The sequence below is a fragment of the Drosophila takahashii genome, chromosome 2L, assembly GCF_030179915.1.
Source record: "Drosophila takahashii strain IR98-3 E-12201 chromosome 2L, DtakHiC1v2, whole genome shotgun sequence".
In the NCBI taxonomy this organism is placed as follows: Eukaryota; Metazoa; Arthropoda; class Insecta; order Diptera; family Drosophilidae; genus Drosophila; species Drosophila takahashii.
The window spans coordinates 7,269,070-7,292,513 of record NC_091678.1 but is presented as its reverse complement, the minus strand read 5'-3'; the positions used below and the strand labels follow the sequence as shown (position 1 = coordinate 7,292,513).

The following is a 23,444-nucleotide window of genomic DNA, read 5'->3' as shown; positions in this document are numbered from 1 at the left end:
CCCTCAGCTTAAGGCATGCATGATGGGGTAATGAGAATATTATTTAGGGATGATTGAAATGGAAGGCTTATAAGAAGATATTCTAAGTAGCTCACCTGGAAGACGACCTTCTCCTTCTCGAATTCCTCCATGGTATTGACCTCATTTACGATATTTTTAAGGCTCTGATCCACGCCGTTCATCCAACCGACCATGTCGTTGAACTTCAGATGATAACCCTGCCATTGGGCTGGGATTTGCTGGAGAGTCTGGCGCATGTCGCCCAGTTTGTTGGACAACAGTTGCCACTGCGACTTGGCATTGTCGTAGGCCTGATCCAGACTAATGTCACCGGGTTGTTGTTGCCTGTGGGCTTGGGCCAAACGTTCCATGTTTTGGAGGCAACGCTCCAGTCGGGGAACCGCATCCTGTTGGAGGAGGAACTGCTGGTTGCGCTGCAGAATAGAGTCCACATCCTCGTTGCGATTGAGAGCCTGCTGCTCCAGCTGCAACTCCTTCTCCACATCCTTCAGGGATTGATAGAAGGCATTCTCGTCCAGGCGGAATTCCAGTTTCAGTAGGTGCAAAGGAGCCTGGGAAAGGACATTCTTCCAGCGTGACTGCAACTGCTCCACACTGTGCACCACAGCAGGTTGCTCCTGGGCGGGCAGGGTGGTCAGTAGTTGTTGAGCCGACTGCACCAGATCGTTCATCCAGCGATCGTTGACCTGCTCAAAGAAGTACTTCTGCGTCTCGATGGTGGTCTTCGATTCGATATGCTTCTCCACCAGCATGGATTCGGCCTGGGTTAGCCATTCGCTGACCACACGTTCGTTGTCCTTGAAGTTGCTCCATCCACCGGCTGCCGAGTCCAATCGCTGCTCCCATTGCTGGGCATTCTGGATCACATAGTTGAAGCGTTCGTTCAGCTGCTGCATTTGTTGAGTAGCCGGAGCAGTGTCGATCTTGTCATCCGCGGAGACGGCCTTTAGTAGATTCTGGAACACCTTGTTCTTGCTCTCCAGCATGGAACGATAGTAGACGGTGCGTGAGAAGTAGGTCTTGTGCTTGAGGAGTTGCTCATTGATGGCATCACGTCCTCCCGTAAGATTATGGGTTCCCAGCAGCTGTTCAGCTTCAGTCAACCACTGATGGATCTCCTTTTGCCCGGCCTCCAGGGATTCCTGTTGGATCTGCAGCTGATGGAAGAGATGCAGCTTGGCAGGCAACTGGGCGCGTATGCGCACCAGAGATTCCTTTTCCTGCTTCAGAAGCTTCATCATCTTGTCCACCTCGTCGCGTGAGAGGTCTTGTATCAGTGATTGGAAATTCCTGCTGATGGTCTTGAACAGCTCCTCGTTGTCATCGATTTCGCTGGCCAATTGCTGCAGCTGCTGGCCATATTGCTTGATCTGTTCACTGTTGCCGAGGATCTGTTTCTGGTCGAGAACAGCTTCAGCTCCTCGCAGCCAACGGGAAAGCTGCTCTATGCCTGATTTGTACTCCTGCCGCGAACGTATGATGTCTCCAGCATGCATATACTGCTTGGTGTTGGCAAACAAACGTTCAAAGCGCTCGGAGAGAGCTCCATGACGCTGACGCAGCTGCTGGGCAATGGGCTCCTCACAGGAGGCAATCAGATAGTTAGCCGAGTTAGCTAGGGCATCAAATTTATCCTTCCAAACGGGTATGTCCTGGAAGAAGTCCAGTCGTTCGTCTTCGCTCTGGTTAACCTTCTGCTCGGCCAACAGTAGCCACTCCTCGCAGGAGGGAGCCAATTGGTTCCAGCTGCGCCAGCAGTTGACCACTTCCTCTAGAGAATTCTGACAGCACTTGAGCTCCATGGAGACGCGCTTCCAACGCTCCTCGGTTTCGTACATAAACCGATCGATCTCGTTGATCTCCTTGCGCGGCACATTGCCATCACGCTTGTACTCCTCCACCACCTGTTGCATATCGACAAAGGCCTTCTGGAACTCCTGGAAGATCTTGTTGCGCGACACAAAGTTCTTGTACTGCTCCAGCTGTTGGGCCACCTTCTCCTCGTGCCCATACTTCCCGGTCCAGCCACGCATCTTGTTCTCCACGAGGTTCAAGAAGGCAATCAGACAGCACTTGTGCTCGAGGAACTTCAAACGAATCCTGCGCTCCGCTGCCTTTGGTCCGACTTCCTGCAGACGGCGCTCCATGTTGCGCAACTGCTCCAGGGGAATCTGCTGGGCCAGCGGCGATCGCTTGGCATTGTCAAACATGGCCAAAATGCGTGGCAGATCGGCAAAGAAGAGCTTGTGCTCCTCCAGCTTCCTGCTTATCACGGCGGCCGTCTCCTCATTCATTGCATTCGGTATATCATTGTCCATTAATAGTTTCTCCGCTTCGGCTAACCATTTGCCAACGGTGCCAAAGTCGCCGGGCAGCTCCGAGTCCAGCAGCCAGAGCCAGTACATCATCTGGTACTGGAGGCGCTGCCACAGCTCGTTGATCTCCTCCCAGGATTGGCGGGAGACCTGCAGGAATCCGCTCTGGCTCTCGATGAGCTGTTTCAAGCGATTATAGGCCGCCAAATGGGCATCGACTTCGGAACGGGCGAGTAAATATTCACTGAAATCGCGTGGGAACGAGCTCATCATGACCATGGGCTCGTACTCGGTGGTCTTCTCCACCAGGAAGCGACGCAGCTCGTCCGCCTCCTGTTGCACATGCGATTGGTCGCGAGAGGCACCCTGAAAAAGTGATATTATTTTATAAGTAAGGAGGTTTTTATGAGGAATGATATGTAATTATACCCTTGCAGTCTAAATCTATCGGGCTAAAACTTTCCCAAAAGTCTTCTTTCTTTTGCAGGTAGTATATATGTCCATAGGAATAATCGAGGGAAAAATGTAAACATATAACCTTCTACTTTTGGAAATACCATTTTTTATCTAATTCTGAATTTTGAATTAAAATTAAAATTTATCAAAACCCTACGACTATATCATATAGCTGACATAGGAACGATCGGAAAACTAATGGGAAATAATAGGAAATTAAACATTTTTGCGATTTGTAAACTAAAAGGAATGATCTGCAAGGGTATATAAGCTATATAGGTTCCTTTCTTGATTTAAACTCACCTTTGGTTCGGGATACTTGTGCAAAAATTGCGCCACATATGTCATGATACTCTTCTCATCCGGCTTGGGTACGTCCACATCCTCAGCGTCCAGGAGCTTGGCAATGCCCAACTTGCTTTCGGCCACATCGAAAGCAGTCTCCAAGCGCTGACGGTTGCTGGTCTTCTTCAGCTCAGCCAAGTTGACCAGGTTCGCCTTGATGGCATCGATGAGGGCCAGGAAAGCGACGCCATCTCTCCAGCTGGCGCCGAAATCCTTCACCTCCACACCACTATCCCTATAATAGATATATTAATGAATAAAAGTAAACCTATAGATTTTTTTGATCTACTCACTTTGGCAAGGCATTGGTCACCCAGTTGAGCAGGGTCTTCCTGGCACCCTGCTTCCATTTCTCAGCCTTCAGATCGCCGTGCTTCTGGTTACCAACGCTGTCGAGGGAACTAACCGAACCGCCAATACCATGACCCAAATACTCTAGGTTGCGGCTGTTCTCCTCGATCTATGATGAATAAATAATTGAGTTAGTTGCTTGTATAAAAAACTTTCCGCATGCAATGCAATGTAATGGTTAAACTTAAGATATGGGGAAGTGCCTTTAAAGGTTTTTGCTACCGAACTAAAAACGATTCTCTACCCAAAAAGATATATGTATGTATGAGGTACACACGACAAAATAACAACAATTACGTTCGACTTGGACCCACCTGTGGCGCATAATTTATAACTACTACTAAGTTTTTCCGCCTCTTTTTACGAAGCTTGTGTACGTTTTAAGATTATGATATCAATAAAAAAGTATATAGAAAAAGAAGGTTCATGGGGTTAATTACGTTCAAAGTTTCAAAATTAAGTGGGATTTTTTTTTTGACTTGGAGTGTGTGTACATCTCTACTGGTGGTAGCCTCGTGAGAAGGTGTACAACTAGCAACCAATTTTTGGTGGTGCTCTCAATTCGTGAACTGGTGCACTCGGAGTGTTATATTTAATAAAAAGTTTAAATGTATAAGCATGCTTACCTGGAAGTACAAGATGATTGTCCATATCAAACCCAACACAACTGGTGGTCTCCCGTCCACCAGATCTGCGGGATTAATATTAACCAACTTGATCCGTTTGCTGGCCAAAAATTGCAGGGCCGTATTGGCATTGCTAAGGAAATGTGGACGTCTCAGGACGCGACCCTTCTCCACGGGCAGGCGTTCTCCGGACAGAACTTCGAGCAATGCAATTAGTTTCGTACCATCGCGTAAGTCATTGATTAAATCATCGATACGAAGCGGTGGAACACGCTGAAATGGATAAGCAAATTAATGGATTTGAGTTAATTATATGGAAAATGTAATGTAAAATTAAAAAAAATATTTCATAAAATATCTTCAATGCAAAAGAAGGTTATTAAAAACGACTAAAATCAAGAGAGAACGCTATAATCGATACCCGTTATTTAGCTAAAGGATGTGAGAGGGAGACGGAGATATGCATATGGCAAAGCGACTGCTTGCATTTTTTATTATTTGCTCATAACTTTTTAACGAATGGTCCGATTTGAAAAATTTCTTCTACTTCTTTATAGGTATATTTAAACACAAAATAATTGCATTTAAAGATATACTCTGCGAGTAACGGGTATAAAAATATTTAGAGACATAAAGTCTTCACCCAGAAAATCACCACCTTAAGACCGAAATTTATGCCAAGTGTTATGCTTAATCAGAAATCAAAGTTTCCCCGCTTAAAACACTTAATTTAATTGGTTTTACGAACTCTCTCTCTCTTAAGGAGGGCAAAGTAGACCACATTTGCCTTAAAGTGCTATTTGGTGTACTTTTTAATGCCACTTTTATGACTATATTATGTGCACTATACTATACCAACGTTTTGCACTCATAGCTATGAAAATAAACAAACTTAATGGGGTGCACTGAACGGATTTAATGTTTTGCCTTTGGTCACTTTAGGCTGCTCGTTTGGGATTTGCATAGGTTTTATTTTTCGGTTAATCAATTAAATGCAACTCACGGAATCGTTCAACATTAAGGCGCATTAAATCAATTAAAATAGTTTAAATTGCTCTGTTTGCCATAGCGATAATTTGCCGTAATACTTGCGAGTGCGAAAGAAGACAAATTGGCAAATGGCACGAGCAGGCATTTAACTTGAATCCACCGCAAAAGATTACAATTTTTAAGGTAATGCCATTAAGGCCGCAGCAGCGGAAGTGGCACCAAAAACCAACAAACAAACAAACAACACAGAGGGGGGAAAATTCATTGTAATTGAGTGTAGCATTTAATTGAGCTTTCTTATGGGCAAATAGTTGCTGCAAAACTTTATTCAACTGTTGCCAACATGCAAAAGACAATGACAATGCTGGGTAAAAACTTTTCACAGCAAAAACTTTTCATTTTTGTGTGAATTCTCCTTCAGAACAGACATTGCGAAATCAATTTCAATGCTTCCGTTTCCTGTTCCACTAGAAACGCCTCTTTCTTTTCCATTTAGTTCCGGAATTTATGGTGTCATAGTGCTTTATATAAAAAGTTTCTTTGTCTTTCCGCTGTTTATTTCGGGCTGACATATGTCATTACAGCCGTTTCCTGGGAGTCGTCTCTTAGGAACTTAATACTCCCCGAACATGACATCAAAAAAATTAAATGGGTCTTACCGGCTAATCGCAAAATGGGTACCTTGCCTTGATCAGACCGCTGAGTATTATAATTACTTCTAGCAAAGTTGATAAGTTAGTACCATATTTAAGTGCTTAAAAATGCTCTAACAAGTCTTTAGATATTTATCTGGTTTAAGTTTCTATGATATGTTGCTATATACAAAATATATTTCGGAAAAAATATCGAGGAAATAAGTATAATGCTCTTTTCTCTTCAATATTACATTTTATTTATCCACTATTAGTTTAAAATTCTCTTACAAGTCTTTAAATATTTATCTGGTTTAAATTTCAATGATATGTTGCTATATATAAATTATATTTAGGGAATAATGTCTAAAAAAATATAAGTATAATTTTTTTCTCTATAATATTACATTTTATTCGTCAAGCAATTCGTTATAAAATGGTATAATCGGATTTTAGAAATACGGTAAAGTAATTTTCCAACAAACTATATAAGTCAGTCATAACCATAATCCGTTTCTCTGGGTGATTCAGTGTCTGGAGGATTGTAAATCTTTTCTAATCTTTTCACTTGTCACCTGTCCAACACAATAAGATGAGCACCTGACAAATATTCCCACCGCCAGCTATCGTAGCCCACTTTCCCGACACAAAATCCTTTCTAATTTAATCACCTCTAATAGCTTGATCCTTTCACTTTGGTTTTATGGGTCCACCAAGATATAGACTCACATGCGGGAGTTACGAATTTAGAGGGCACGACTCGTGCCGGGGCGTTGCCATCAATTATGTCATAAAGAAATGAAAGCGAACTGGGGCCCCTCAAAAACTGAACATCCAACTGGCGACCCACCACGCTGGTTCCGAAGCGTTTAAATTAATTCATAAATTTTAATCAAATTCTATGAAAAGCGAGCGTCCAGAGCGGGTTTTTGGGTCGCTAGCGACACCGAATACAAAAAAAAACGAAAATGTAAACCTCGTTCACCTTGAACTGAGCTTGAAAATAAATAAAACGAATACCAATCCAACATTTTTGGGCTGCCCCCATCAAATGTTTTTTACTCGGTGTGTATCTGTTGTGGCTACAATGTGGGGGAAATGGAAGATGCCTGCTAATTGACGGGTCTAACGAAGCTTCAATAGGTGAACGCAAATTAAATAAATCACTTTTTATTAGCAAAAGGCAAGAGTAATATTTATTGCCTCTCGGTGAAACGTGTCAAGCCAATCGTTGTGCAATTGCAATGGTAAAAGCGACAGCGACTGCAAATTTGCCCTGTCATTATGCACATTAAGTGACTCATTTGCATATTGGTTGCATAACTCTGAGATGTAGATGTTGCATCTCCAACTCCTGGGACAGCTGAAATATGACTTCAATCAGGGAAGCCGAACCCACGCATTCTGGAAATCGATTCGGAGACGGAGATTGAGACTGAGAGCCTTGCATGTCGTCTGCTGCTCCTTTTATGTGCCATGCCACATACAACTTCAACTGGCAGCCTTATCGAGCTGCACTCTCTGAGTCGAGGAACTGGTTTTCAATGGCTGCCCGGATTGGATTGTATTGGAATAATTGCCGGCCGGCCGGCAAAATGTTTTTTCGTAAAAGCACTAATACACAGTAGGGGAAAAATATGTATAATTTTCCTGCCTCTAAAAAAAATAAATTTTTTAACTCATATTATTAAACTAAAAACATGGACAAAGTATCTAGAAAAGATGGAGAAAGTATGTAGAAAACATGGACAAAGTATGTACAACACTTTTATAAAACTAAACAACGAAAAAAAAATGTAATAATCAATTTTAAATTAAAAAACTTAAAAAGCTGTATTTAATTTCTAAACTATCAAAAGCAACAACACAAATAATTCCTATAATAACTTGTAGTTTTATTAGAATAGTATGATTTTTTTTTTAATTTTCCAATTACTACTAATATTTTTCCCACAATAGTGTGGGCAGAAAAAAAATTGCCGGCTCATGTCTGCAGATTGCCGTTGGTATTAAAAGATAACGCATTTGAGACACCAAACGAAACATGGCTCACTCAATCTGAAAAGTCTGAAAAGACTGAAAAGTGCATTAAATCAGCTCCGTTCGGGACAAGAAAGTAAGTCAGTAGGCGTCGCGTGGGTTTCTTGCGGGTTAATGGCAATGCAATTGAAGCCATCGGCCGATCCCCGCCAGAAACGGAACTATCTGCTAGATACTTTTTCCATTAATTCACCACTTTTCTTCTCTGGTTGTTTGGTTAGACGACAGCCCCGTCAACTTCTGACTCTCTTTTTTCTTTCAATCTTTTTTGCATTGTTCAAAAGACTGAAGTGAAGAAAGATGGAGAGCACCTATAGGAATGCCTTGAGGAATTTCTAGCATTGCTAGGAACTGGGTGCGTGTGCTCGTGAGATATTCTTGGAAGCTATCCGGCGATGAGGAGTGACTCGAATATGTTCAGACATGACAAATGTTTGTGCAGAACCTGAAGGTACATATTTACATATGTATTTACACACATTTATGCTAATGTTAGAAATTGTGGGCTTTGTGGACTTTTTACGAATCTATATGGTGGTCATAAAAGATCAAAAGCCCAGAGGCAAAATAAATAGGTCCCGAAAAATGTTTGTTCATAAAAAAATACAAACCTAATTATGTTTTTTATTGTACAAAACAAGGTACAAATTAAAAAATGTATATCATTAAAAATCATAACCGTCATAAATCGGGTCTTAAAATTTATTCACTCGCTGATTTATTTACTTGACAACGACAATCCCCAAAACAACCTTCAAATTTCACGCTGTTTAATATCTGTTATATCACAATATCTTTGAACAAACGCTTTTCGCTTATTATTCCATCATAATTACTCGACAAATAAAAGCTTAAATACGCTTATCACGCGTAATTTCTGATTTTGTATTCAAAGTGATGGACATGTCACGCCCCTTAACCTATTTTGTGTGGTGGTGCGTTAGTTTTTGTTTAGTTTTTTGGCAGACACAAACACCTCTCACGCTTGGTTTATCACATGCAAATCTATATGCAAATTCCAATGCCACTTGGTGTAGACAAAATTCATTGGCACCCCTCTCTCACTAAGACGAATGGCAAATCGATTGAGACGTATAGACGATAGACTCACCTTCAATAGGTATGAATTAATCCAATTAGTGAATGTCTTCTTCTGCACACGTTCTTGCTCCTCTGAAAAATTTAAAGAAAAAAGAGAGAAAAGGTAAATGTCAGTAAATGAGGAATACATTTCGTTCATTTGCAATTAATTGTTGGACAAGTGTCGGCAGCCGAGACGACAAAGACATAAAAGGCAAAAAAAGAGACATGACGATACTACCAAAGATACTGAAACCCCAACCGATAAGATACATTTCTTGGCATGCACAGGGCATACTACTTATATACCAGTTTTTCGGTTTCATTTTGGTTCGGCCTGTCTTTAAAACTTATGTTTGCTTTAATTGAATTATCAGTTAAGTTGGTGTATAAAGCGAAATAAACACGATGACATCATGTTTGTTTTGGCGATATTATCGCTAACAGTTTATGGGACTATTTCCTAAATAAATACAAATAAAGTAAAAATGTAATGGGTATACAAAAAAATGCATTGTAAAATTGCATGGGATTTTTATTTCATATTTTAACCACCTATAAATATATTTCTTATTTACTTTCTTTGACTGAATCATTTAAAGAAATCCTAAATATATCCAAATAAAGCTAAAATATAATGGGTATACAAAAAATGCATTGTACCTATAAATATATTTCTTATTTACTTATTAAAAATTATTTTCGGATGAATCATTTAAACATTAAAGTTGAAAATACGAAAACCAGCCCATAAAAAATCAGTGGAAAATATTTCAAATTTCGTTGACCCTTTGCATGCGTCAAAAGGTAGACCGCCAATTGTAAACACAAAAACTGAGATTTGCCAAACCAAATATTTAGTCATTTTTTGTGCGCCTTAATTACCTCAATTTCATTCTTTAGCCGACAAATTGAAATAATAAACAAAGCGTTAAAAACATCAATTTGTAAACAATTATCAAAATATACACAAGAGAGCGAAAGAATAAACGCATTAAGCAGAATCATTATGGAAAAGTGCAGTCGAAATGGAAAATGGTAGCCAGCAGCTGTCTGATGGGGAAAATCCCCATTCCCATCCCCACCAGACCAAATCCAGCCCATTGGGAACTGAGCAGCTCCAAGAATACTTGGCCCAGTGCGTGGTCTATTCGCTTTCTGGCATTCGGCCAAAGGCATGCCAACAATATGAAACCAAAATAGATTTCCCGTAATAAATAAGAAATACTCGTTTTTCGAAAATGGAAAATTTCTACAGTTAGACATGAGGAATGCTTGGAATAAGAATTATTACATAAAATAAATCGACGCAGCCATGAAAGCGTCAAACGCTTAGCCAATTATCAAAACGATTTACAAAGTAAGAACACAAAACACACAAATTGTAATAATTAATTTTAAATGATCCCCTCAACATTTCGCTTATATTATCAATTTCTCTAGAATTGAATTTTCATTCATTTATTGCCATCTGAGTGACGCAATTTTTGAAATGTTGACAAAAGATTATTTAAATAGAAATTAGTTCAAGGTTGCGCAATTTGCAAAGCAACTGAAAGTCGTTTTCATATATATATTAATCGTTCTAAAGTGAAATACACAATTTAGCCAACTTTCGGCAAAGGCAAAGCCCACAAATTGGTGCATTTGGATGAACTTGAGGCAAGGTAAAATACCAAACCCCACCTAATGGCCATTTTTATGGTTCTTTCAGACACTTTTCAAATGCTCTAATGGCTTGTAAAGATTCGATGTAGCAGGTCCCATAATAAATTAACACAAATGTGGCATTGTAAATCACTTGTGGCCAACGAAATTTTGTAAACGTTTGGCAAAAAACAATATACCTGAAGTACACCTAAGGTGATTACGTTTAAATTTAAAATTTTTCTGGTTTAAGGTTACCTTAATTTTTTTAGATATTATTAACCTGATTTTATTTTAATATAAACCTGTGTTAATCGTTTTTTTCTTCTAAATATACTTTTTTTTAAATTCAAAAAATAAAATCTATTGTTGTTATTCCCAAACAATTAAGTTGTTTTGCTCAAATACGTTAGACGCCTCTTCAGAGACTCGTTTAATATAAACCTGATATTTTTGGTAACAAATCTTTGATGTTTCGCGAATATATAAACTTAACTACCGCATTTGGCATACTGAATATATTTTCTTTAAAAACTAGTTGGCTCTGTTTGTATTATTTTGGTCTTGGCCTGACCAAAAATAAATGTATATGTGTGACACATGTTGATTAGTTAAACTTTTAGTATGCCATAAATCAAGTGAGTTTTTGTTTTACCAAAACTTTTTGCTGATAGCGAAAATATTTGCCAATTATTGCAAAGATAAGGAAAAATGCACTCGAAGTTGGGGAATCTGATAAGGACTATATAAGTAAGTAAGTGTGTATAAGTAGTTTAATACGGGTCAAGCTTATCAGACATTGTGTAGAATTTTCTATGTCTCGCACTCAATAAAAATTAGAAAATAATAAAAATAATGAAGTATTATATTGATAATATAATATAATATTTTATTTGGATTTTGGAAGATTGTATAAGAAACATTAGGACTAATATTTTACATTTTTGGATATGAAAACTTATTATAATAAAAACCTTTCTAAAACTAGTTTTCTATACAGAGTAAACAAACCTATAGGCTCCAATTAAATCCGAGGGCAATTATAATTCCCTAACTCTAAGTGCTTCGCTCGATCAACTCTTTAGACAAAATCAAACAGCAATATCAAAAGTAAAAGCATACAGAAACGAGTTTTATTTTTACACCGCATTATGCGTAGAACAATTAACAGGGGGCAAAATCAGGCCAGGGCGTAACGTTCAAGTTGAATGACTTTTCAGGTTTGTTAATTTCAATTTCCATTTCAATAATGATGTATGGAATGATTACAAGATCCCCGAGGGCATGGACATTATAGATTCTTCAGAAATGAAAACAAAGTATTTTAACAGCGGTAAATTGTTGCCTTCTCTTCTTTTTCTTGTTCTTTTTCAGTTTTGGTTGTCGGTTCTTTTTTACTTCATCTTATGAATGGTTCAGTCAGTCAGTGAGTTAATGATGGTGATTATAATGATAAGTCGGTTGATTGTTATTTATGTTTATTTCGCTATTTTTGCTATTTAATGAGCGCGTCTAATGCGTGGTGGAAATTGTGAAAACCAAATTCTTAGAAAATACTTGTACGGTTTTATGAATGAAACCTATGAGCTTTTTCACCCCGTTAAGAATAATTACCAATTACTAAAAATATTAACACTAAAAAGTGGAGTACTGAAAGGGCAGTCAGTTTGTTATATATTCAGCTTCAGTCGCCCGTTTGTCTGATTTGGCCTAGTTACAGAACATAAATAGAAAAGAAGCCAAGAGACCGAACAAAAAAAAAGAAGTGTTTGGTAAAAATAGTTTATTTACTTTCACGCATAGCTAATTGTTTGGGTTTCCCTACCAAAAAAAAAATAGGAAAATAAAACCAATGTTCCTCTACATTTGCATAAACAAAAGGCAATCGAATCGTTTCGGGGGGAGTGTGTTTGAATCCACACGATATAGAGCATATGTTGGGCTTTTCAACGGAAGTGCGTAGAATTAAATGTTCTGCGTTTTTGCGGCAGGGGATTTCCGTAATACAAAAACCGATGTTTATTGGCTTAATTATTTGGGGCACGACCTATTGGATAACATAGAATAGAGAACTCTCTAAAACTTGCAAAGAAATTATAAACCCCTCTTGAATACCCTTATCTTTTTGAAAATACCTTTACTATCGCACATTCCTTAACAAAAACCCCAAAATATTATCTAAACTTAAACTGACTCAGTCTAACTTGATTATATTCCAAAGTTCGTGAAACTTGATAAGGCATCTTGATATTATAATAAACCAAACTACTCAATATGTTGACCTTCCCCAGAGGCAATCGACCATGTGATGATCACTCCAGCATAGACTGTTCGATTATTATATCAACTGTTTAAATTTCGTTTAAATTTAAATTTAAATTTCAACGCAAATACAGTGAAAACCAGTGAGGTGTGTCGAGTTGCACTTGTCGTTGTCACCTGCGGCGACAAGTGAGCAGCAAATATGTCAGAAAAAGCCCGCATAAATTGTAGCCTGTAGCCAACATGTTGAAGAGTCTTATAAATGGCATTACTTAACTTTACGCTCCATTGCCTTCGACAGGTTGCCCCTCCCAATCTAGCCACCCCCACCCATTAAGCATTTCACAGCTACTCGAAAATATTAGATGCAAATACGATATGGGGATTCATAGAGTCAAGTGGTTGCGATTGCGTCATAACTAAGTATATGTACTCTGTATGTTTACCCTAATCAGAAGGCGCATATATGTATGTTTATTTATTTTTGTCATTAATACCGTTCACTAAACCAGCAGATACCGATAGCCAAAACTAAAAACTAAATGATTGAGTACCCAAAAACGAAAAGAAAATAAATATGGCAACAAAAACAAAGAAGATAATTTGTTTAAAACGACGAAAACCGCAAAAGAAGCTACAGAAGAGATCTTCAAAAGATCTGCCCACGAGCAGAACAGAAAATTGAGGAGGAGGTAGCCACGAAATTAAGAACTTTTTAATTTCTTTGGCCACATGACCAACATCTGGAGAGGAATCTGCTCCCACATAAAAAAAGCCAAAATAATATATACACAGAAAAAAATTGACTAAAGATCAGATTGATATGCTCTGGTAAATTTCATATCATTTTGATATGAATAAAGGTTATGTTGATCTTATTTTACATTATTTATTCAAAAATTATTAAATTTGGTATTTTAAATGGTATAATAAAATATCAATTTGATATATTTGAATCATAAATTTGACATAAATCATATCGGCTTTTAATAGATATGAAATAAAAATTTTGTTTGAACTTGTTTCTGTGTATATATATTTTGTGGGTTAAGTGCAAACTTGTGGGTACTTCAAGTTCGGCTTTGGGTGTAAATTTGATTCGCTTCTTAGCTTACAAACCTCAGCTTAAATTTCAGTCAGAGGCGCCAACTTCTCTGGACCGCATTTTAGGCATCAATTAAAATCCGCTCGACTACATGCCCTATAAATATTACAACTGACAGATAAATACAATAGCAGAATCAATAAATAAATAAGTCGGCGATGATCTCAGTTGTACGGCTGCTGATGGGATTGTTCCGTTTGTGTGGATTACTTACAACGACGGATCGCCTGAGATAACGTTAGATGCCACTTTGTTTTGAAAACATTTTCATTTTCATTGAACCAAGCATTGAATATCTGTCATAAATCATATTCAAAACCAAATTCGGCTTTGAAATGCGGCTTGATGAAGCTCAATGGCTGGATATACCGCAAGGTGTATCATAAATATTGAAAGAGTTGCAGGTTTTGTTTTTCAAACGTTTTTTTTCGCCACCCATTAAAATGGCATTAATGATAATTGCTGGGAAAGTGAGGACATATATTGAAACCAAGTCAAAAGCCACCAATCAATAGTTTACTGTATACTATACATCCATGTGACTGTCATCAATTAGTGAACGCTTGACGTACTTTTGCTGGTTTATAAATTTATAAAGTGCTGTCCCCATGTCGTTTTATATATACATTTGATATGCTAGAGATATTGTGTGTGTGGATAGGCCTGCCAATATAGTTATATGGCACACATTTGGGGCAAATTTTGTGCTGCTTTGTCAAACAAATTTATCGAAGCATTCGAAAAGTTTGTTGGAAGCACGCAACATCAAAATATTTGACAGCGAGCCGTTATGCTGACATTGACGATGATCCGAGAAGAGGAAAAATAATACTTTAACTCACGCAAACTTGATTTATGCTCACTAATTGTCATATAAAGACATCTAACGATTTAGGGATTTTTGTAGGTTTTTCTAGATACCCTACGAAGAGCTTTTGCAACTCGAAATGTGTTAGGAACCTTCACAGAAAAAAAACCCGATATAAAAAAGTATAAATTCTAACTTATTTCATAAAAAGTTAATATGATTTAAGTCAAATTTATGGTTCAAACATATCAAAATGATATTTTAGCATATCATGTAAAATACCAAATACCAAAAAATAATGTAAAATAAGATAAAAATAATCTTTATTCATATTAAAATGATATCATTCATATCATATCAATCTGATCTTTTGTAATTTTTTTTTTGTGTAAGTGCTCACAAAATTGAATTAAGAAATAACATTTTTGCAAAACTGCAAAGTATTCCACCTGTTTGACCTTATCGTAACCTATTAATCACCTATAACTAAATGAGCCCACAAAAAACCTTCTCAGCAACCCAAATGGCAAACATGAAAAATCAATTTCCATAAAATATTCTTCATGCATATAGAACTTTCCCTGATACTCATCATATATTAAAGATAATGCAAACAAAATGCTCATAGGCGAATGGCAGGGCGTATCTATAGATACAAATATGTGTCTGAAAAAATATTTGCATATACCTAGATGAACAACGTGTGTATCGTCAAGTGCAGGCCGAAAATTGCGCTAGTCATTCTCGGGGGGACACGCTGTTCGATCCACTCAGATCAACATTTTCGAGGAGGGCAAGACAGACAGGCTGCCAGACACTTAATTGGTTGTTGTGCTTAACATAATAACAGCCGAGGAGGTCACATAATAGACAGCAATCCTACATACAATACCGATCCCAATCCCAATCCCAACCCCATCATCAACCTGTTCTGGGGGTAGTTCGAGTGCTTTTCGCTGCCAATAAATTCCCTCTTCTTTTTCCGAACCCAAGGAAAGAGGTAACAAACTGCTTGCCAACAGTAGTAGTCGATGGGGCGAATACATAACAAACGCACTGTGCGCCAGTATATAAATAATATAAATCGCCAGATAGTATAAAAGTATAGAAGTTCGGGGTGCGACCAACCGACCGACTGACTTATAACGACAGCCAGCTAAACAAGTTAAAGTTCGAATTGCTGCGTCTCAAAGCGTTGGATGATGTCATTTTGGCAGTTTTGTTTTTTATCGATTGTTTTTCTGTAATAATTAATTAAACATACAAATGTCTCTCGGCCGCAGGTGTAACCACAAAGTACCGCCGACTGACCTTGACAACCTATAGAATCCTCTAAAAATACTTTTGCCCATTATATATGTATCGTTTTCTAAACGGGAAGCGAGCGAAATAACTGAGCATTGTTATCTGGAGACCAGCGGCGGTTGGGGGTATAAACTTGTTACAGATAAGATCTACCTCAAAATAGGCTAAATGGGGGATTACCTTGGTTAAATTTTCGAAGATAAGGGCAAGAAGAATGTGGTTTTAACAATTAAGACTTGTAATTAAATCTTTTCAAAACTGCAGGTAAAAATATATTTTAATATTGGGTTAAAAACTTCAAAAGAGATTTTTTGAATTTCTAAGGAAGACATTGTAATAAAAAGTAGAAAAATTCTTGTCATTTAAGTATAAGGTCCATATTGAAAAAATTTACGTTTTAAATTTTTAAAAACTTTTTTTTTATTGGCTTCAAAGATTAAAACTTTTAAAATCTTAGAAAAGCTGTTTTCTGAATTCAGATTTAATAAAATTGGGTTTCTCAAAAAGTCGTTTTAATATAAGGATATAAAAACTTTGGATTGAAAAGACTTTAAAACTGTAATTTTGAAAAGAAGAAAAATATTGAAAGAAAAAATATTTTTTCCGAAATCCAATATTCTTTCGAAATCTTTTCTTTGAATATAAAAACTTTACATTGAGAAGTCTTCAAAACTGTATTATTGAAAGTATAATACACCATAATATAATGTTCTCAGAAATCTTTTTATTTTAACCCAACCCTAGTTTTTCCCGATTCCTAAACTCAACTGTTGTGATATATCCTAACCAACTTTCTCTCGATTTTTACCTCGTTTCTCCTTGATATGGCTGTCGTACTGGGAATTGCTGCGGGCGTAATTGATGGACGCCATGGTGGACTGGAACTCGTGGTATTCCTGTTCACTGGGTGATTCGTTGCTGCGGCCACTTTGCGTTGCCAGAGTCTGATAATCCTGGCGCAGACTCTTGCTGAAAGTGCCGATGCCGCTGAGGGCGTGGGCAGCTGAAGCGGATGTGGATGCGGAATGGGATTGTGATTGGGATGAAGGAGTGCTAGGTCGCGTGGGCGTGGACACAATCACTATACTGCTGGCCGGTCGGCCCTCGGTGTCCGAATCGTTATCGATCTCTAGATCGTTACCGGCGATACGAATTTCCGAGATATTCCCGACAACCGGCGACGTTTCGATTAATTTACGCGACGTGGATAAGGATGAGGACGAGGACTTGGTCGTTGTGCTGGTTATCGTTTTGTGGCTTACAATTTTCCGTGGCTCTTCCGTCGAAGAACCGCGCAATTGGCACGTTGCAGCTGGACTAACTAGACCCTTTTGCGGTTGCTCCTTCGTGCCAATTGGCGTGGATGTTTTAAGCATTGTCTTCAGCTCCAGGTCCCTGGGTCTCTGCCTTTGGGGTGGTGTTACCTGTTCGGGGGTAGTAGCACCACCACCCACCTGGACAGTTGTTTGCTGGTACAAACGCCGGCGGGGGTTGCTACCGCCGACGGTAATGTCAATGTTGCCCGTTGCCATGGGTACTTCCTGTCGGCCACCAAACGAATCGGTTGAGTCCTCCCCGATTAGTTCACTTTCCTGCTCCAATTTGATCAGTATCCTTCGTCCGCCGGCGGTTAAATCCACGCTCCTCGGTGGCGTCACACTGGATCGCTCACTGGAGATACTCGAACGCGACCAGGATGGCGAATCTCTGGGCGAAACATAGCCCTCGCCATGGCGATAGATCTTCTCCTCGGCATAGCCGCCATCGCTGGTCATCGAGGAGGTGATGATGGTTCTCACGCCATCAGCGGAAGGAACCTCTCTTACAGTTCTTTCTCCTTCAAGGAAACTTTCTACTTCATTGAGCTCCCTTTTCTTGGTCCTTCGAGCCGTTCGTAGGGTCACATTAAACGGCGCCAAATGCTCCTCCACATTGCCCTGCTCGCCAGAGGGGCTCATCAGGCGACTGGTAGTGCGAAGGGTTACGTTAAAAGGACTCGCCACCTGGTCACTGGTCACCTCGACTCGACGAGGAGGAGTTGTGTGCCTCAGTTGAACCTGCTGGAAGGCCAACTTGGCTGCCTCCGCCTCGGCCAATCCACGTTGCCTCTCCTGTCGCAATCTCCGCTCGATTTCGTGGACATCTATCTCGAAGGGATTCTCGGCATCGTAATCTTCCGGATCGTCAACCAAACGCAGCTCATCGGAGCTTTGCTCAGCGGGCCGCTTGACGGGATTAGAGCCATCCGACCAGACCTTTTCGTATTGGGCCACCTTTTGTCGGAGTCTCTGTTGATTGGGCGAAGGAGCAGATGAAGGCTGGTCCTCCAGGACCAACTCCTCTATATTCGAGCTACTCGAGGTGGTCAGGGAGGTGGTGATGGTTTTCATATAAGTCCTCGTCACCGTCGATGTCTCCAGCTGTTGGCTCTCCTCCTGCCGCTCCTCCTCCTGCTCCACTTGCTCTCTCGAGGATTTCTGCTCATGCGCGCGACGCCGGCGAACAGCTGGGACTGGAGGCACGTCATCATCATGGAGGCCGGCATCTATGGAACTTGGATCCTTGTGCTTGGATCCTGGTCCTCCTCCACTATCAGCCATAATGGCATTGATTTCGCTAATAGACCCTTGTCAAGCCAAATTGTCATCGGTTACGAGTTTTCCCCAGCCTTTGTCCTTTTTCCTCTCCACTCCTTTTGGTTTTCCACCAAATGCAGAATTGATTTTTCTCACGCAATGCACACACACACCGAAACTTTTCACCGAATTTTCCTTTGAACAACCCTTGAATGGCCTTCAGTCTTTTTTAACTTTTTCGGCACACGTAATTCAACTTTAATTTGCCTAAAAGCAAAAACACACGCTTCTTCTTTTTTATTAGGTAGGAATATTTAACACTCGAAGCTTTCGGGTTTTTGGATTTTATTAGGCGACAGCCTGAGATTATCTCACGTTGGGTTAGGTAAGAAAATTGCTCTCGCAATTCTTCTCACTGCCCCGAGAATTGTGTGTTTTTCGGTTGGAGGTTTGAATTTTTTTATTTTATTTCCAACTTAGCCTGGTGGGCAGCCGGCTATATCACATTATTTGCCCGGCGACTTTGTCGCTCCGCGATTCCAATCCGCTGTCGTAGAAAGCCGGTTCGATACTGAATACTGAGCCCAAACCCAAACCAAAAAGCGTTCAATATGCTACGCCTTGTCCAGTCCAAAAAAAAAAAGTCGTGAGAGAAGAGCTCGGCGTATATAGTAATCGTAGTAAAGCTCATGTTTCCAGAGTCTGTGCTCACCGATGTGTGTTGGTATTTCTAAAATCGAGAGAGATACTAAATATCCCAGAGAGAACTTGAGACAGAGAGCGCGATGAGCACACGCAATATTTTGTACGACTTTTGATGGATGTTGTTTACCACTCCAGCACGTACTCACCGAGTTTGAACCGACTGGTTGTTTTTATTTAGGGTCAGTGGCGCAGTAGCCGGCTTTTTCTAAGGGGGGTGAGGATTTTTGAAGAAACCTTTTGGGGTTCCAACTTTTAAGTAATGAAACGAGATCTTACAAGGTCAACGTTCTGTGTTTACCTTTCCCCAACTAATGTTTAGAATTTTTACTAGTCTGTTAGTTAAGATCATAAATAATTTAAACATAAAAAAAATTTTGTTTCATTACTTTAAAGTTTTCTACATTTTTAAAGGATAGAATTAAGGATTCTGTAGTTTTTTGTTAGGTATTATAAATAATATCTGTAGCTTTTATCCACTAATAATATCACTAATTCTCCTAAAATGAAAGTACAGCTTATTGGTTTGTATGTTTTCCCCTTTTAAATAACCCATAAAAATAAAAAAGTTTTAATTTTATAACGACGCAAAAAGAGTTCCCCTTTATAGGGTGGTAAAATTGTTGAATGATAAGCGGAACAGTTACTCTCGGGTCTCTCTGAGAAACCCAGCTCTCCCCATTTCTTGTAAGCTCTCTCCAAGAGATTTGCCCTCCTCTACATGAATGGGTGGCATTTAAATGCTTTGGCCTGTAATCGTAAACCTTTTACCTTACACCTTTACTGCGTGACATCATGGAGCGTGAGAAAATATCAATTACACAGCCCTTGGCCGGTGGTTGCTTATGCCTATAAGTATGGATTATTATAAACAACTACCCTGATTACTTGGATCGTTTTACAAACATTTAAGAAAAAATAAACTGCATTTGAGAGAGACCTAAAAATATGGGTCAGCGCATGGCAAAGCTCAACTTACAGCGGCACTTAATGAAAGCCATTCATAAATCCGAAACCAAAACAAATGTTTTTTCATCGTGTTTGGCGAGCTTACATAATCAGAAATAAGAAATAAACAAGTTTGCCGTGTATTTTTCAAACCAGACTAGACTAATGACGTCACGCTGTGGTGATTGCATTGCATCTGATATGAATTTTTTCTCTATATTTTTATTGTTGTCACCAGTGCTGCCATCACTCAGCTTGAAAAACAGGACAGATAAGCCAAAAAAACAGGGAAAAAAAGGACAAAAAATTTTAAAAAAGGACAAAAAAAGGGACAAAAGTAAATGCGCCTCCATTTTTCTGTTTTACCAATGGGTTATATAATTACTTAATTTAAATGGATTTTATATTAAATTCAATTATGTAATGACCTACTGCGCCCGACTCACATCCTTCTTTGTTTGAACATTTTACCATGGTAAATTTTTGTGCGTATACGTAATAATCTAAAATTATTAAAATAATAAGAGCATTTCAAGTAACTATATTGGTAATACAAAAAAATTCAATATCTGCCTCAAACCCGAATAAGAGACGTTAAAATCTGAAATTTTTTTCTGACAAAAAAGCAGAGAGTAAAAGTTGAGAAATTTTTAAAGTGTTTTCCTCTTTTTTTTGCTACAGAAAAAATCGTACTATAAAGAAAATGCATCGACTGCTTTGATAATTTGTAAAAATAATTATTTTTTAAGTGCCGAACTGTAAGATTGATGGTTAAAAAGGCGTTTTAGCATATAAAAACAGGTTTACACACTTTCGACTGGCAAAAATAACACTCAAAACCTTATTTTTGAAAAAAGGACAGATTTCCGGATAGGGGATGTTTGAAATTTTTTCCGGATAAACCCGTTAAAAAAAGGACAGATCTGTCCGGAAAAAGGACAAAATGGCAGCACTGGTTGTCACGCTGAGAAGTTGGCCCTGAGATATAAAGTTGCACTTCAAATGGCCTAAAGCAATTTGCTTGCAACGCAATTGAATTTGTTATTCATAGACAAATTCTAATTTCAAACCGGACAAAGGTCGGCGGATTTTAATGAATTCGAAAGCAATACAATTTATATGGAATTTTTAGAGCCCCTAAAATTGTTAATTGCAAACATAGTGAAGTTGTTATTGTAGGTCTAGAATATTTAAGTTCTATAATTGCATATTCTTTTCAGGATCCGAAAAAACAAACTTTGTTGATCTGTAATATTTGAATTTTATAGTTTCATATTATTTATTTAGAATCTTAAAATAGGTATACCTTTTTTGTATTCCAAATTTTAAATTCCTTTTAAGATCTTAAAATAAATCTTTTTTTAGCTTTATAAGTGCTATTACCCCTTTGAATGTTCTGCTAATGAAAAGCCTTAAATCATTTTTTCTATTATTAATTGGTAACTTATTGTAATGACCAAAACTTAAGATCCACACACTCCACCACCACTTGAAATATCATGTAAAATTCGAAAATGTAAGAAACATCTATAAAACCAAAGTAAACATTGGTGGCAATAGCAGCTGGTCTCCGAAAAGGCAACAAAGTGGCGCCTTCTTGAGAGAATTCACATGTTCAATTTTATTTTATAGCATAATTTTGTTTACGAGCTTCCACGAGTGTGAGCCACTGTGCGGGTTGTAAAATTGTTAAGTGGCAGCCACTTGAAAGGCCATGAGTAACTCGGTTGTAACTTAGATATGTAAAGACATGGTTTGCCATTAAAAAAACAAGAAATTATAAAGAGCGGAATTTCCTATGATTAATTATAGATGGTATATCCACTTTGATCAGAAATCATCACATGATTTGTTACCATTAAATGGAGAATTACGCATCCGCAAGACTTTTGAGTATTTATACAAAAATTTCTTTATCTAGTTTCCTTTGGCCAAATGAATATAGAATATAGACTCATGATCCAGTTGCTTATGTAGTACATATATACGATTCCTAATTTTAGACCATCTATATTTATATCCACATCTCCAGCAGTCAATTCGACTTTTGGGCAAACATTATTTCGCATAAACATTGGTTTCCGCTCTCGAAATATTCGATTTTCAGCACTTTCAATGCTATTTCTTTTTCTCTTCTCAAGATATATTTGATGTTTCCTCATTTATTTCACACCTAACCATAAAGTAGCTCAGTTTAATGGCAAGGCAAACGAACAGAGCTTCTTGGTCTTCAAATATTGACTTCAAGGCATCACAATCGATTCTCTAAACAGAAATTCATCTATCGGGAAGAAGCCAAATACATATTTTTTCGCTTTTGAGGCCTTAGTCAGTTCAAGAGGCAATTAAAGAAATATGAATTCCTTTTAAGATCAGCCAAGAAAGTTTATTTGCACAAAAATTAGCTATGTAAACGATATAAACTATTAGCCATAAAATATTTGAGTGCTCACATACGACCAGATCTCGAAAAAGTAGAAAAGCAATTAAAAATACAAAAAAAAACGAAAGGAGAACTGGGCAACTGTCAACATTTTTGATTTGTTTGAATTGAGGCATTTGCATATGTCGAGATATCATCATCCATGCCCGATTTCTATGTGCGAAAAATGATAAAATTAGTTTCGAGAATTCCCTATTTATAGCAATTATACATCTACGTATTCAACCAGATATATGTAAATTTCTCATATGTTTCCCATTTTGTGGAGGCGCGTGGGTGTTCGGCAAAACGTTTATTGTAAAATATATATTTGCAGCAGAAACGAATAAATTAACAAACATTTTGATCAAAATTTAAAATGTGGAATTTCAAGATTCCTTTCATCAGATTTTATTGGCCGGAGATTTGTTGTATTATATAATACTGTTAAATGAATTCTGTCAAATAGATTAAAGTTATAGCACCTTAAACATGACAGGGGATTACAAGTTTTATTTAAAGCACTTTATATTGAAGACAGATTTTGCCATTCAATGAAATCAAGTTGAAATAACCTTAAAATATCCATCAGCTTGAGTCTATGATGATCTATGTATAGTTGCAAAGATTTATTAGAGGTAATTAATCATTTTTATTGTGGGAGAAAAACCATTACACATTTTTCCGACTAACCTAAATAAATAATGATCAATTTATTTAGCTAAACCTAAATGTTTTCTCAAACATTTTTAAAATACATATAATTCCTCCTAATTAAAACCACAATCCCCATAAATTCAGTTCTTGTACATT

At 38.2% G+C, this 23,444-nt stretch overlaps 1 protein-coding gene across 8 annotated transcripts in view; it reads right to left on the bottom strand.

Moving 5' to 3' along the window:
- Positions 1 to 23,444, bottom strand: part of Msp300 (Muscle-specific protein 300 kDa) — a 111,834-nt gene that overhangs the window by 82,880 nt on the left and 5,510 nt on the right. For 4 of the 8 annotated variants that reach the window (XM_070211848.1, XM_070211849.1, XM_070211850.1 and 1 more), the window contains exons 3-7: positions 8,888 to 8,949; positions 4,115 to 4,387; positions 3,431 to 3,597; positions 3,096 to 3,372; positions 96 to 2,702 (exon numbers count right to left, since the gene is read on the bottom strand). In XM_070211848.1, coding sequence (XP_070067949.1) covers positions 96 to 2,702; positions 3,096 to 3,372; positions 3,431 to 3,597; positions 4,115 to 4,387; positions 8,888 to 8,949 — 3,386 coding nt within the window. Of the gene's footprint in view, positions 1 to 95; positions 2,703 to 3,095; positions 3,373 to 3,430; positions 3,598 to 4,114; positions 4,388 to 8,887; positions 8,950 to 16,791; positions 19,121 to 23,444 lie in introns of those variants that run through there. The other 4 variants (XM_044394860.2, XM_044394859.2, XM_070211851.1 and 1 more) reach the window with 4 other exon arrangements.